At 32.9% G+C, this 15,300-nt stretch overlaps 1 protein-coding gene across 2 annotated transcripts; it reads right to left on the bottom strand.

The window, feature by feature from the left end:
- Positions 1-1,361: 1,361 nt before the first annotated feature.
- Positions 1,362-6,193, bottom strand: LOC107906546 (U-box domain-containing protein 13). Of its 2 annotated transcripts, none has more exons than XM_016833574.2 (4): positions 5,658-6,193; positions 4,107-4,223; positions 3,277-3,729; positions 1,362-2,835 (listed from the first exon to the last, which is right to left on the bottom strand). In XM_016833574.2, the coding sequence occupies exons 1-4, from the start codon at positions 5,925-5,927 to the stop codon at positions 1,660-1,662; spliced, it is 2,016 nt and encodes a 671-aa protein (XP_016689063.1). In that variant the 5' UTR covers positions 5,928-6,193; the 3' UTR covers positions 1,362-1,659. The 2 variants fall into 2 exon arrangements, with proteins under 2 accessions (XP_016689063.1, XP_016689064.1); XM_016833575.2 differs by lacking the exon at positions 5,658-6,193 and adding an exon at positions 4,423-4,981.
- Positions 6,194-15,300: the final 9,107 nt, after the last annotated feature.

The following is a 15,300-nucleotide window of genomic DNA, read 5'->3' as shown; positions in this document are numbered from 1 at the left end:
GGAATCTGGTATGAAATTAACCGTAGCTTTACAAAAGAAAATAAATCTAAGGCGCTCCATTACTTACTCTAATGTAGACTGAGTTTGTGTTAAGCATTAGTCATTTCTTTCCATACTAGATACGTACTTGCTAACAATCGAACCAAGGGGTAGTAGTGGCTACATGTTAGTTGAAGCCACTCAAGTTCATTTTTCTAGCTAGCTAGTAGAATTTTTTAAGCTACTATATCGATGTATATATAGTTAAATTAAATCTATTAAAGTTGTCAAATTTCAAATTTAGAAAGATTGGTCAATTTATTATATTTAAATGGGATTTAGATATTTTTGAGTTGAGATGTTTTTTAACTAATAAATGAATTGTTTTTTAGTTTCAAAGTGCACTTTGAGCTACCTTATTTCGACTCCAAGAGCTTAATATATGATTGTTTTAATGAAGATTGTGCGAACACAATTATCTAAACTTGATTAAAGTGGGAATAATAAAGTTCTAAATTTTATTTAGCTCTTAAATTTTTTATTATATATAAGCTCGCTGTTGTATTTATGAATTTTTATATTTTAAAGTTTTATTTATTATGAATTTTTAAGTATTTTAGATATGACTGGCTCAATTGCTTGAAGACATAAGAAGGGCTGTGCATGTATGTGATATTATATTTTTTATAGCCACCATATACATTGTATCTTAATTATTTTTTGTTAATAAAAGTTTGATTAATACAATTATTTCAAGAGTTCTATCCATTCATTTTATTTCTTCTTTTCGTTAATCCATTTATCACCTTTTATTTCTTTCTATTGATTTATTATCTAATTTTTATTAGAAATTTTTAAATTTGAATCCAAAAACTTTAATCTAAAAATTACTCTTAAAATCTAATCCGACTTGCACATTCCATATGTTTTTTAAGAAACTACGTTATTTCAATTTCAGCTTGATGGACAGCACAACTACTACCCATCCTCTAATCCCCCATGCAGTAAGTTTGTGTTTGGTAGGTATCTTAATCCGAATAGCCCTGTCATCAATCTTTCGAAATTTAGAGAGGAAATCATTTTCCTGCATTTAATATTCTCAAATATATTCCGAAACTTCCGCCTTGAGTATCTGTTGCCTATGGATTTCCTTACACTTCTTCCATCCAAGATTGCTGTGAATTGTGCTGCCACTTCTCTTAACACCACAATCCCTTTCGCTAAGGCTTCTAGATATTATAGGAAAGTATATGAATATATATATATAACTGCTTGGAAGTTCAAGGTTGACAAGTTTGCGCTTGAGCAACCACATCCCCTATTTTGGTTACATACATATATATATAACACTAATGACTTTGGAAAACAAAGTACGATCTGAATTTGGAAAACATCTCTCGTATAAAAACTGAGGATGATTACCGTCGTAACATATGCTATAATGGTACAAATTCAAGTTCATGTCAAGTACAAATCAGCCCTTTTCTTTTCTTTCCTTTCACTTCCCTTTATCTTTTGGGAACTTTGAAGGTTCTATGAATAATGTATTCTTCCACACAAACAAATGAATAACTTACAGGTTTGATAGGTGATCTTTCATCTCTGAAGCAAAGCCGCCTCCTTCAATACTGAAAAACAAACAAGGTGATAAAAGGAACAAAAATTAAGGCAATTTGAACCTCATCTATCAACAGTGTATGCCACAGAGGGTGGGTGTGGTTGTTGAATCTCAGATTGAGACTGAGACTGGGACTGTTGAGCTTGGGCCTCAGCTTGCGCCTGTGCAAGCTTTTGCTGCTCAACAAACCTGCTCATGCGCTCAAGCAATTGAGCAGCCTTCCGCTTCCCCCTATCTGTACCATTTTGAGCCAAGTCCATCAAAGGACCCATCACTCCTAGTTCCTGGGCCTCTGCTAAATGCTGTTGGTCTCCGGCACAGAGGTGCACCAAAACCGCAGCTGCATTCTCCCTATTCCTAGGAGATCCATTACCAATAACATCTACCAAAACTGGCACTGCCTCTGCTGCTCCTATGGCAGACTTACCTTCCGGGTGGCTTGAGAGTATTGCAAGTATGGCTAATGCCTCATCCACCATTCCTCCTCCAGGTTCTGTCAACAAACGCATTAATGTTGGGACAACTCCGGCTCTCACTGCTTTTCCCTTGTTCCCTTGGTAAACGCACAAATTAAAGAGTGCTGTTGCTGCATCTTTTTTCCCCCTTTGTGTGCCTTCACTTAGCAATGTCACTAGGGGAGGAATTGCTCCTGAGGCACCAATTGTCACCTTATTTTCATCCACTACTGAGAGGCTGAAGAGGGCAGCTGCTGCATTCTCTCTAGCTTCCATGCTTCCCTTCTTAAGCACCTGGACTATACCGGGAACTGCTCCAAAAGATATGATACTTCCTTTGTTCTCTTCACAAATGGAAAGGTTAAGAACTGCTGTTACAGCATGTTCTTGGGTCCGTGAATCAGGTGTCGAAAGGAGGGTCACAAGGAGAGGTATGGCCCCAGCTTCAGCAATGGCCACACGATTATCTGCATTTCGTTTGGCAAGAAGACGGATTTCACCTGCAGCCATTCTTTGATCTTCAGGACTGCTGGATGCAAGCTTACGGAGGAGAATTTCAATCTTGGTACGTTCAGCGGGTGAGCAGGCAGATGTGGTTTTATTGGATCGAGAACTACCGGGTCTTTTAGGCGGCTCAATGCCATTTGCCTCACACCATTGAGCTATTAGACTACGCAATACATAATTGGGCGTAAGAGCAGGGCTACTGAGGGTCTGTTGTGTCTTTGGACACGTTCCATGACCTTGCTCCAGCCATTTCTCAATGCAAGAACGTTCATAAGTCTACAGAAGAGAATAAGGAAGCCTGTTAAAAATATAGCACAAAAGTAATGGAAAACAAGATTTCAGCATCTGCTTAAATGTGCAATCATCCAAAGTACATATTTGAAGACACAAGTTTCTTAAAAACACCTTTTAGTTAGCATCTGACTTCTCTTGCAACTTCAAGTCTAGTTACTTAAAGCAATTTAAATAGAGAACAAATATATGACTCGAACCATTTCATGAACTATCCCTTCACCAAATAAATTAGCATGAAAATGTGATCTGATGCAAGATGCTAGGCGTATAGCCAAACAAATTTAGCAAGCAAATTTAAGCATTTACAGACAAACATTTAAGTAAAGGAGAGAGAAGTGGTTTTCATTTTTCAAGGCTGGAAATGATCTAGAAATAAGAAAAAAGATTGGTCTATCAGGGGCAGGAAATCTACAACAAATGTACCTGCCCTGTGGAAACAATGACAGGGTCCTTCATCAACTCCAGGGATATTGGACAGCGGAAATCATCTGGTATAACTGGAGTCTTATGATTTCCATCAGTGGTTGCTTGCCCACTACTACTAGGAAGATTCTTTTCCCTTGCAGAAGCATCCAAATTAGGATTTTCTGTCTGTACAAAATCCTTGATTATCTTTAGTAAGTTTGACATCTTTTCAAATGTTTCCCCAGGATCTCCACAACTGGCAGAAACCATCTCATGTAGAGCTAGTGATTCTTGCGTAAGTTCAGCTATCCCAACCAATTGTAACTTCTCGGCTAATCTCCTTAGAACATCTGGATCTGCTGCAGCATCGTTGCTTTTATTGTAGAGTGATAATAGATCCTCGTACAGTTCAACATCCGGAACATCAACCCTTCCTTTAGCTCTCCTGAACTGAGCTAGAACAAGCTCCACCTAACATAGAAATATTCTACATGTAAACCCATTTTTTTTAACAAAATGACATATGAAGTAACTTAAAGTTTCTTTAGAGCTTCAAACTCTAGTTGAATAGTTTTAAGATAAAATGATATGTAGTTTTAGTTCCCCTCCTAGAGTATCTCCATGCTTATAGTTGCTATCCATTTGGTTCCTCAAACCAATTGCCACTCCTTTAAAACTCAACCAATCATGATTGTTGTGATATCTTGAGGTCACTTTCTTCCATGTCAAAGATGACTACGGTTCAAGTAATCATCTTTGGTCATACAGAAAAGGACCTATGACATGGCAAGAGGAGAAGTATCTACAGTGGAATTCTTCAAAAGATGTGTCTACTGATAAATCTATACCTGTTCCTTAACTTCATCTGATATGTCAAGATTCTCATACGAAATTCCACTCAAAGCTTGCTCCACCCGAGCTGTCACTTCATGAAATTTATGCATAATCTGATCCCTCTCTAGAACCTGTAAGCAGAATAAAAAGAGTTTATTGGTCAATAGCCAAATGCAGTGGCAAACGGTTCACCAACATATAATCAGTTTGGGGTAAAAATTGTCATTTAAAGTTGAACTTGAGTTTCAAACAGTTGATTTTAGAATAAATAGATGTAGCAAAATTAACAATATACAATAATATTGATCCAAACAAAGAACATAGAAACACCTTCTATGGAGGCTATGAACTCATGGCTTCCATCTCAAATTATACAGTGACCAAATATAAGAATAATACAATCATTGGCCATTTTCAAGGATTGATTTTCTGAGACCGAAATTTTCTTAGTAGGCAAGAGCATCACTGTCAATCTCAACCAGAACCTAAAAAACAGTGTTGTAATACAATTCCAGCTTGAAATCCAAAGCGAAAACAGTAACTATGACCACCCAATTAAGTATCATCGCTTCTGCCAAAATGTTCAAAAAGTTATCACCAAGGCAAGAAACTTAGGATCCATATATTGGGTATGCTACTAGTACCAAGCACCACCTCCCGGCTCCTTTCCCTTTCCATCTCTCCTCTTTTTCCTCCATTCACTCTCAATTTCACAACCTCAAAGAACCTCCGGAAACAGAGCAGGCAGTAATATGTCTGCAGAAACAAATCTCCATAATCAGAATGAAAGACTCAAACCGTCCAGCGGTAAAACTTCCTCCTTAAATTTCACAGGCTCTCGAGCATATCATGTTGGCAATTACAGTAGGGATGATGATACCACTTAGTTTCATAACCTTATAAGCAAAGTAACAGAGGCTGAGATAAGGATGTAAAAGACAACTAATGGAAACAAAAGAGGATCAAAATAGTTATAATTAAATGAATGATTCAGAGTTGACAACAAGTTCATACACGAAGGGACAATCCTATAATTTAATCAACAACGTTATGCAATTTTTATAAAGTAAAACCTATTGCAGGACTACATATTATACTTTAGCCTTGTATTTATCGATGACTGTGACGCTTGAAAATCTTTGAGATGAGAATTTCTATTATAATTATCTAAATGTGTAAAGGGAAATTAAAGGTGATAATAATCAGAGACGAATGCAAAGGGAACTTAAAATAATAATCAGATGAAGTTGTGGCTAGAACATCTACTGAATTGGCTTGAGTGGTTTTTTTTTAACAATATCGTTTCCTAGTACAATTTAAAAAAAAAAAAAAGCACAGCAATTTCTTTTATGAATTAATAAGAAAATGTAGCAGTAAATATCATATTAGAATTTCAATATTCCATTATCTTCCGCTGGGCTAAGCTAAAATTAAGCGTAATATATTATCAATTGATTTTAGATAATGTTATGATAAGAAATGTTCACACTTGAGAAGCTAGTTTTCCTCGACATTTTCAGCAACCAAATAGATCCAAAAGAAATAGAATAACAATACTCACACACCAGGTAAATCTTGCTGCCTTCACTGCCGAACCTGAGCAACTCCTTAGCCGAAACCAAAGCTTCTTTCAGCGAGACCAAAGCTTTAACAGTTTCTTCGGGGATTTGCTCTTTGCTTTCTCTAATCTCCTCGAACATTGGCGTCAACAGCTTCAATCTCCTAGCGAGATTGCAAAACTCCTTCTTCACGGCGCATCTGTAATCGCCGATTGGAGCTATCTGGTTCACCGCATCGGTCAAGCTCCGCACCAGCTTTCCTTTCTCTTCTTCCATTCTGAAATCTGGATCTTGCTTAAACACAGCGTTTTCAAACTTAAAGGCTCTGATTCGGATGGAGATTCAGCTAAGTTTCCGAAAGCTAAAATGAGAAGGAACTCGCCTCCGTTGAAGAGAACACTTTGACGGGCGAGAAAGATAATTTATATGCAGCCTACTTGGACCTTTTTCTTCCCCCAGCTCGGCTTAGTGAGCTGAACCGGACCGGATTGAAAGAGGAAGAAAATCGAAGAGCGGAGCCGGAGAGGGCTTAGAATTAGAAATAGATGTTAGATGGACTCATGTCATGTGGTCTTTTACCTACGACTCGTTGCAAAGTTCAGCTTGGCTCGGCTCGGCTCGGTTCGGCTAGGATTGGGACTGGACGTTGATTTTGTGTTAAACTAGCGCCGGTCGTCTTGCAGTCAGTGAAAACTGAAAGGAGTTTAAACAGTTAGTTCTTTACAATTTCATGTTTAATTTTGCCGAAAAATCTCAAATTTTCTTAAGAATTTTGGTTTAATATATAATTTTTTATAAAAATTTTAATTTTATATAAATTTTAATTTAATTTAATTTTCATAAATTATTAACATAATAATTTTTTTACAAAATATTAATACAATTATTGACATGCAAAATATTTCAGTAATTTGTTAATTTTGTTTGTTATTACTTGATTTTTTCTGGAAACAATTTAATCCTTTTAAAATCATGCATATTTTTAAAGGCGTAAAAAAAATTAAGGTTAACGTTTATGATTGTTAATTTAATAAATAAAACCAATAGTTAGAGGCTTTTAGAATTCTTTAAAAAAAAGTAAATTTCATTATTTAAAATAAAGGTATAATGATAAATTTAATTCTTAATTATTTTATCTTTTGTCAATTTAGCATTTATTCTTTTTTTAACTAAATTTGATTATTATTGTTTAAAAAGAATAAAAAAATTTTATGAAAATGTTGATTATAACATCAATTATTTAACAATGTTGGTTTGGCAACTTGTGTGGCAATCCACTTGTACTTTGTACTGACATAATAATAATTATCTTATATGATACATCAACAAATAATTTAAAATTTATAAAATATTTAAAAACAAGTCAGTTATAAAAATTTAAAAAAATCGTACAAATATTATTATACGAACTGTCATGTTTAAAATTTTAATATTTTAATCAAAATTTTTATTTTTTTAAATAACAATTTAACATTTTTAAAAATATTAATGACCAAATTCAACCCATTTTAAAATATTTAACGTCAAATTAAATTAAAAGGATAAAAATTAAATTAATAAAAAAACATAAATATTAAGAATTAAATTTATCATTTACCAATTAAATTGGAAATCAAAGATGCAACACACTAGGGGAAATTTTGGTTAACGAAGGCTAGGGGTGTGCATAATTCGGGTAAAACCGAAAAAATTCGGTTAACCGACCGAATTCGGTTAATCGGTCGGTTAACCGAATTTTTTCGGTCGGGGGTCGGTTAATTTTTTTATGATTTTTCGGTTAACGGTTAATTCGGTTCGAAACCGGTCGGTTAACCGAAAATTTTCGGTTAACCGAAAAAATTAATAAATAAAATTATCCAACCCAACCCAACCCAAACTCAATTACCCAACCCAATAAAACTAAAACTAAAGTTTACCCAATTACCCAATCCAATAAAACTAAAACTAAAAGACAACCCAATTTACTAAAGTCTAAAACCCAATTTACTTTAATAATTTATAAATTTTTTAAATTTTAAAAATAAAAAATAAAAAAATTCGGGTATTTTTCGGTAATTCGGTTAATTCGGGTAATTCGGGTAATTCGGGTAATTTTTAACCAAAAATAAAAAATACATAATTTTCGGTTAATTCAGTTAACCGACCTTATTAACCGAAAAAATTTCGGTTCGGTTAAATTTTAAAAAAAAAAATCGGTTCGGTTAACGGTTAAAATTTTTGGAAGGTCGGTTAATTCGGTTATAGTAATTTCGGGTCGATTAACTGGTCGGTTAACCGAATGAACACCCCTAACGAAGGCCGTGCAAGAAGGATTGAGAGCTGAAAATTGTGTGTATATTCTCCAATAATGTGCTTTAAAAATTTTAGACTGCACATAAACTTTGTAATGTAATATAAAAAAGTAATTTTGTCTATTATACATATAAAATTTTAATTTATTTACTAAATGTATTAGATTTTTTTTTATACTGCGTAAGTTATAATTTAGGAGAGAAAACTTATATCAATAAAATTTGAATAAATCTTAACCACTACACTTGTATGTCGTGGACACCCTAATGGTGCCGACCGAAACTTGAATAGAAGCTTTAGGGAAAAAGAACTTTAAAAGTCAATTTTTTATCATTTGGAAAAAAAAAAAGACATTTAAGCGGTTGGCTAAGATCCTGTTTAGTATTATTTTTTTTAAACTGGCTTTTTAATTAAACGTATTAATATCAGTAAAAAAGAATGATACGGTATTGAGTACTTTAGGTTGACAGTACACCAAAGGATAACGCGTATAAATAGACTGTCTTGTAAAGGTCAATGGGAATTTGATTATGATGGTGATTGGCCTAATTTGTCAAGTTGGCTTGTCCTCTCTTTCACATTCTCTTAATTGATAAAACTAATAATTATAAACCACTTGTGCCCTCAGTATTAATACTCGGATAAGACCAAATCCATTTGTTATTTCAAAATTCATGACATACAGGATAGGTTAGGTCAGGATATGCATGCATACATAACCCCAAATCCATTATGTGCAATTTCTTTTTTTCAAATTTCTACTAATTAAATTTAAATATAATTATTTATAATTATATAGTATTTAAGTCAGACTAAAATCAGTATAAATCGATTTTCTCAATTATATTTTTCAATTGTTAAGAGGAGGTTAAGATTTGGGATAAATTACACAAGTGATTAGAGCTAATTATCCTATAATTTTTTAAATACATACATGATTTAAATTTAAGAAAATGTTTTTATACAAATTTATAAATATTATTTTATATAACAATGTAATATTTTAATTTTAAGAAATATATTTTATTCCTAAAAAATATGGTTATATTTTGTTATTTGATAAAAATATATTGTTATTGAACACAAGTTCAAATATTTCATCCAATTTTTGATCTAATAACAAATAAGATTTATAGAAAATGTACTACGAATTTTATATTGTTCTTATACCCACAAGTATTTGAGCACCTTAGCATAATTGATATAAATTCTATATAGCAATTGAGATATTATAACAAAAACATATATAAAGGTGGTTTATTATTTGACACCCTAAAATAAGTTAAGGTGCAAATTAGGTCTATATAAATGACTACAATTGAATAAATACAAAATTAGTTTGGTTGAAAAATGTTATTTGGTAGAAATCCCTAAATAAGTTTAAAAAAATACATATGATAATTCAAAAAATTGATTACGTATGTGCAAAAAGTTCTCTTGCATCGTGTAATAGGATACAATATCATGTGAAAGAATGGAACTACACACAATTACTAAAAACAATTTGTAAACTCTTTAATTTGAAGACATTCAAATATTCGAAATGTGATTAAAAGGACATTTGTTATTAAAAAAAATTCTCATATTAACTGTAACACCCTTAACCCATACCTGTCGCCGGAATAGGGTTATAGAGCATTATCGGAGTTTACAAAACAAATACAATTAATTCATGTTATTTACTATTCATATCTGAAACCAATCGTATTCAATCATACTGTCCCTTAAATGAACCCTCGAGGTTCAATTTATGCATTTGAAACAAGTCGGGACTAAATCAAGAACTCAGAGAATTTTTCGCAAAATTTCAAAATTTTTCTTAAGTACAGGGGACACACGCCAGTGGCCCAGGCCGTGTGGGCATTCGATGTGAGGCACATGACCGTGTCCCAGCTCGTGTCCATACTTGTGCAACTCTCTGACTTGGGTCACACGATCAACCACACGCCCATGTGCTAGGTCGTGTGAACAATTTAATTTTCAATAATTAAGTGTAGGGGTCACATGGCCAAGTCACACGCCTATGTGCTAGGCTGTGTGACACACACAACTGAGACACACCCCCGTGTCTCTGCCCGTGTGAGTAATTTGAAGCATTCTGTTTCTCAAATTTTAAGCTACAGAGGACGCACGGGCGTGACGGCCAAATCACATGCCCGTGCGCATGGCCGTGTGTCACACACGGTTGAGACACACGCCCATGTGGACAAAAATAGGTCATTTTCAAGCCTTATTTCTCACCCAACCTGGCATCATCCTATCCAACCAATTTTTGTACCATTACAAGTCACAATAAGACCTTCAATTCAAGCAAATTTCAAGTTCAATACATGTCATAACATCCCATTTATCCAAACATTTAATATTACCTAAATGGCCATATCAACATATAAGTATATTTTACCCATTCATGCCACCATTAATATATTTATGTAACTTTCACCATTCAACCATTTCAATACACACATCAAGCATGATAAGGCTTTATATAACTACATCAAAATATGCTTAACACTAGCCATTCCAATAGCTAGTTTCAACCAAAACATTATCATGCCAACGTTGGCTAATTAGCCTATACATGCCATTATGACCAAAATTAGTTTTCTAGCTGTACCAAAATGAGCTGAGGGATAGTGTGATGATACTCCGACCAACTTCCAAGGGATAGTGTGATGATACTCCGACCAGCTTCTAACCTTTACGAGCTTCAGAGTACTGTAAAATAAAGGAAAATAAAAAAGAGTAAACATTTAATGCTTAGTAAGTTCGTATAACTAGAAATTTATCTTACCATTCATTTCCATTAAAGTAAACATACAAAATACATCCAAGAAATTTGGCTATTAACCTAAACATCCAACTTCATCAAAACATGTTAGTCATTGTAATTCACACAATTGTCAAGAAACATGAATGAACTCATCATGTAATAACTTTCATATACATATACTTTTCTTATCATATTTCCATATAACATGTACATTTTCATGACAAATCATTTCAAGCTCATTTTAGCCATGTCAAAACTTTACCGGTTGAATTTATTTGAAATATAAATGGACACACATATAGTACACTTAAAGTGTACAAAACTGTAATCCGTCAATTCATATTCAGGGGAACTCATTAGAGCACATAATTAGGAAACACTCTCTTGAGCCATATAGCAAAAAGCTCATATGAGCCATGTAACAGGAAGCTTATCCGGGCTATAACAGGAAATTCATAAAAGTTTGAAACAAAAAGCTCATGTGAGCTTAACAAGTAACTTCGAAGAGCTACCATCAGGAAGCTCCAGATAGCCATATATCAGGAAGTTCAAGTGAGTCTATATCGGGACATTCATAAAGAGCTGTGGTATGTCTGCAATACATACATGATCAATATCGATCATATAACAGAACGCTCACAAAGAGCTGCGGTATCTCCGCAACACATGCAAGATCAATACTGATTGGGATACTCGCAGGAACCATGTAACGGGAAGCTCGAGAGGGCTTATAACAGTATACTCTTTCTAGCTATGGTGTGTCCGCAACATATGCAGGACCACAACCAATACGAGAAATCTTGTATCCATCGAGTTTCATTTATTCAAACGAGACTTATTTCTTATCGGACATTATCAGACATGTGATCAATTTCATACATAAGATAAGACATTTATACAATTCACACATATACAACATTCAATTTAAACATATTAATATACATGATTTAGTTACACGAACTTACCTCGTCATTTGCTCGTATATGGAAATCTACTAATCCGATACATTTTCTTTTCCTCGATCTAACTCTTTATTTGATCTTTTCGAATCTATATATATGAATTTAACATCAATTTAACACATTTCATATTCAATTCAATCCAACTTACATCTTAGGCAAAAGTACCATTTTGCCCCAATACTTTTAATTAATTCTAGGCTCGGAAAATGAAATTCATGCAATTTAATCATTATTCCAAGCCTAGCCAAATTTTCCATTTAACATTTAAGCAGCCCATGTAATTCATAAAATTCATAATTTTTTCATGATTTTTACATCTTTATAGTTTAGTCCCTAAATCACAATTTAATCAAAATTATTTTTTACAAAAGTTGTTTATCTATCAACAACCTTTCATTTTCTACCATAAATTTCAAATTTTCAGCATACACATCCATGGTAAAATTTTAAAACTTTGATAACTTTGCAAATTGATCCCAAAATAGATAGATTAAGTTATTACGATCTCGGAAATGTAAAAATTACTAAAAACAAGACAATATTTATTACCTAATTAAGCTTGCTTGATGTCTTTTCTCTTAGCTAGGGTTTCCATAAAAGTAAATTGGGGAAGATGATGAAATAAGATGATATTAGATTTTTATCATCTTTAATTATTTCAATTTCCAATTTAGTCATTTTCTTTTCTTAAATTTCCATGGATGAGTCATTATAATTATCTACTAACTCCATTTAATAGTCTAATTGTCATATAAGGACCTCAAGTTTTTAATTTCATTAATCATGTAATCAGTAAAATTTTTATAACAAAATTTTCGTATGTCTTTCCTGTCATAATGCAGACCATGCAATAATATTAAAATAAATTTTCTTTTTGACTCAGATTTGTGGTCCCGAAACCACTATTCCGATTTCACTGAAAATGGGCTATTACATTAACAATATCATCTCAATATAGTATAAAAAACCAATATCGGATAACATGTTACATATTTCATAATTTCATTAGTAGATGGAATTAGGATGATCCAAGCTTTGAAGAGTACATATAAGAAGATCATGGTAATCTATATAGATTCATATTTCGAATGAGATGATGAAAAAAAATTGGCCAAGCATAAGGGCAGAGCTAGGGGGCTGACAGGGTCTCTGGTCCCCCTAAAATGAAAAAAAAAAAACCTTTTAGCCCCTTTACAAGTTATAAAAGTTTAAATTAGTATATGGTAAAAGTGCATTTTACCCCCCAAATGATAAAATTGATTTAGTCATTTAAAAATTATAAAAATACAAGCTATTAAAATTATGAAATTGTATTTTTACTATCGTAAAAATATACAATTTAATTCCAACCCCCAAAAAATATTTTCTGACTTCGCTCTTACTCAAGGTCCAATAGACTAATGAGTAAATGTTAAATGTCAATGAGGGAATAACCCACTAAATATAGAATGGTAGAGCAATTAGATAAAATTACATCTGATATTTATTTTTCTTATTATTTTTAGTTGCAAATGCATTATCGACTACTTTCATAGATTAACATATTACATACGATTATTCAATTTTAATTTTATTATTTATTTAGAAATTTATTTTTACAAGTATTATTAATATTTTTATAGTAAATATCATGTTTTTACTATATATTAAGATAGGGAAATCAAACCAAAGATCCAATAGTAAAATCTCAAAAACAATACAGTGGTTTAGCAAGAATACTAAAAGAACATTCTTTATTAAAAAAACCAAGACTTCACTTTAAATTCTAAAAAATAACTCAATTGTTGTTTATCCATTAATATGAAGAAAACCAACAATTGATCCGAAATCAAACTATATATTAAAAATAAAAACCTCGAAAAATTTAGACCACAATCCCCCCCCAAAAGATTTCTTTTTTCCCTGTTTCCCACTACGTGTATGGAAAAAAAAAGTATGATATTACAGCTAAACTTCAAAAGAGAGGATCAAGGTCAAAAATGGCAACACTGGGAGGCAAAATAAACTTATAAACTAAAACACCCCCATCAAGAGATAAAACAACACTCTTACTTGTAACCTGGAGTATGCATATATGAATATGTATTCTTTTATATACATAATATTCAAATTATGAATCTATCTATTTTAGATAAAAGACAAAAGATCAAATATAAAATATAAAATAATAGTTAGCTTTCTGTTGAAGGTAGGTTTCCATAAGTGAATAGTAGTGATTGCTTTGAAACAAAACGAGAGGCATAGATTTTTGCCTGTCTACTTTTTCTTACAGTTTCTTCAACAGTTGGAGACTATCGTCTACCATTTTGGTAATGAGTTTCTCGATAAAAACACAGCGTTACATAGATCACATTCCTCTTCTTATCAACTTTGACATCCTCTTCTTCTTTGGTAGCATCATTTAAAAGCTTGTGATCAAACAATGAGGTTCCTAGGCGCTTAAAAAATTATATTGTAATTTTCAATCTGTTAATCAAACACATTTATAATTCTTTATAATTTCTAGATATACTAATTACATTTTACATCCTCTTAATTAAAAATATATGAAAACTAAAAAATAAATAGTACACACAACCAAATCATTATTGTTTATCATTTTTAATAAGTAAGAATACAGACGTAATATTGAAAAAAAGAAGAAGCAAAGATTGTATTTTAATTTAGTACACATGAAAAATAATTTTTTAAAAGAAGCCTTTAAACGGAGGTTTCGATAATCAATGTAGACACAATCTTTTACAAGTGGTAAATCCTCTGGCTTTAGATGAAAGCTAAAGTCTGGGCTTACGTGTCTCGATTCTAGTGTATATGTGTCACGGACTTAAATTTTTCCAACGCGATCCGTGTGACCTTAGGCAGTTTCTTTACTAAAAAACGCCTAAGTCAGCCTAACTCGCAACAATTGAGGATTCAACAGAATTCCTCTAAGGCACCAACGAAGAACAGTAAAATAACAAAGTAAGAACAGACTTGAAAGATGAACAAAATCCACAGAAAAGCAAGAACGCTGGAGAGAAAAGTTTGAGTGAATGCTCTCAAAATTCTATTAATAACTGAATGAATTACAACGAGGGGATAAGCCTCTATTTATAGCTGAGCCTCCCCAAAATCAACAGTATAAATCAAAGTACATCAATGGCTAAGATTAAAAGCTATCTAGATATCAAATCTCTAAGATTACATAATCGTATCTTCTAAAGATTACATTTAATGTTTAGGATTACATATCTCTGAAGATCACCCTCCATATTTTCCAAGCATATATTTGAAGATCACTTTCCATATTTACCAACCTCAGAAAGATGGGCTTTCAATCTCTCTAAGCAATGGACCAGTCTGATTGGGCCAAATGACCTCCCTCAAATGCGATAGATCGTACGAGTTCGTCATGGTTACAGGTTCTCATGCGCAACCCATGATATTCTTCCCCACTTGTTCTAGCGACACCTTCCTCGCATCCTCCTCATGGAACTGGTTAATCTTTCTTTGGAACTGCTACAATGCCTTGGCAGGTTCTCAACTTCCTTCACTATCAGGAAGTCCCTTCCATCGAACTAAGTATACATGCCATGACCGATAGTACTTTCGTCTAATCACACGATCTGTCTCAATATTTTCA

Source organism: Gossypium hirsutum, chromosome D05, assembly GCF_007990345.1.
Source record: "Gossypium hirsutum isolate 1008001.06 chromosome D05, Gossypium_hirsutum_v2.1, whole genome shotgun sequence".
Taxonomy (NCBI): Eukaryota; Viridiplantae; Streptophyta; class Magnoliopsida; order Malvales; family Malvaceae; genus Gossypium; species Gossypium hirsutum.
The sequence above is the reverse complement of the archived record's forward strand: the minus strand, read 5'-3'. Positions and strand labels throughout refer to the sequence as shown.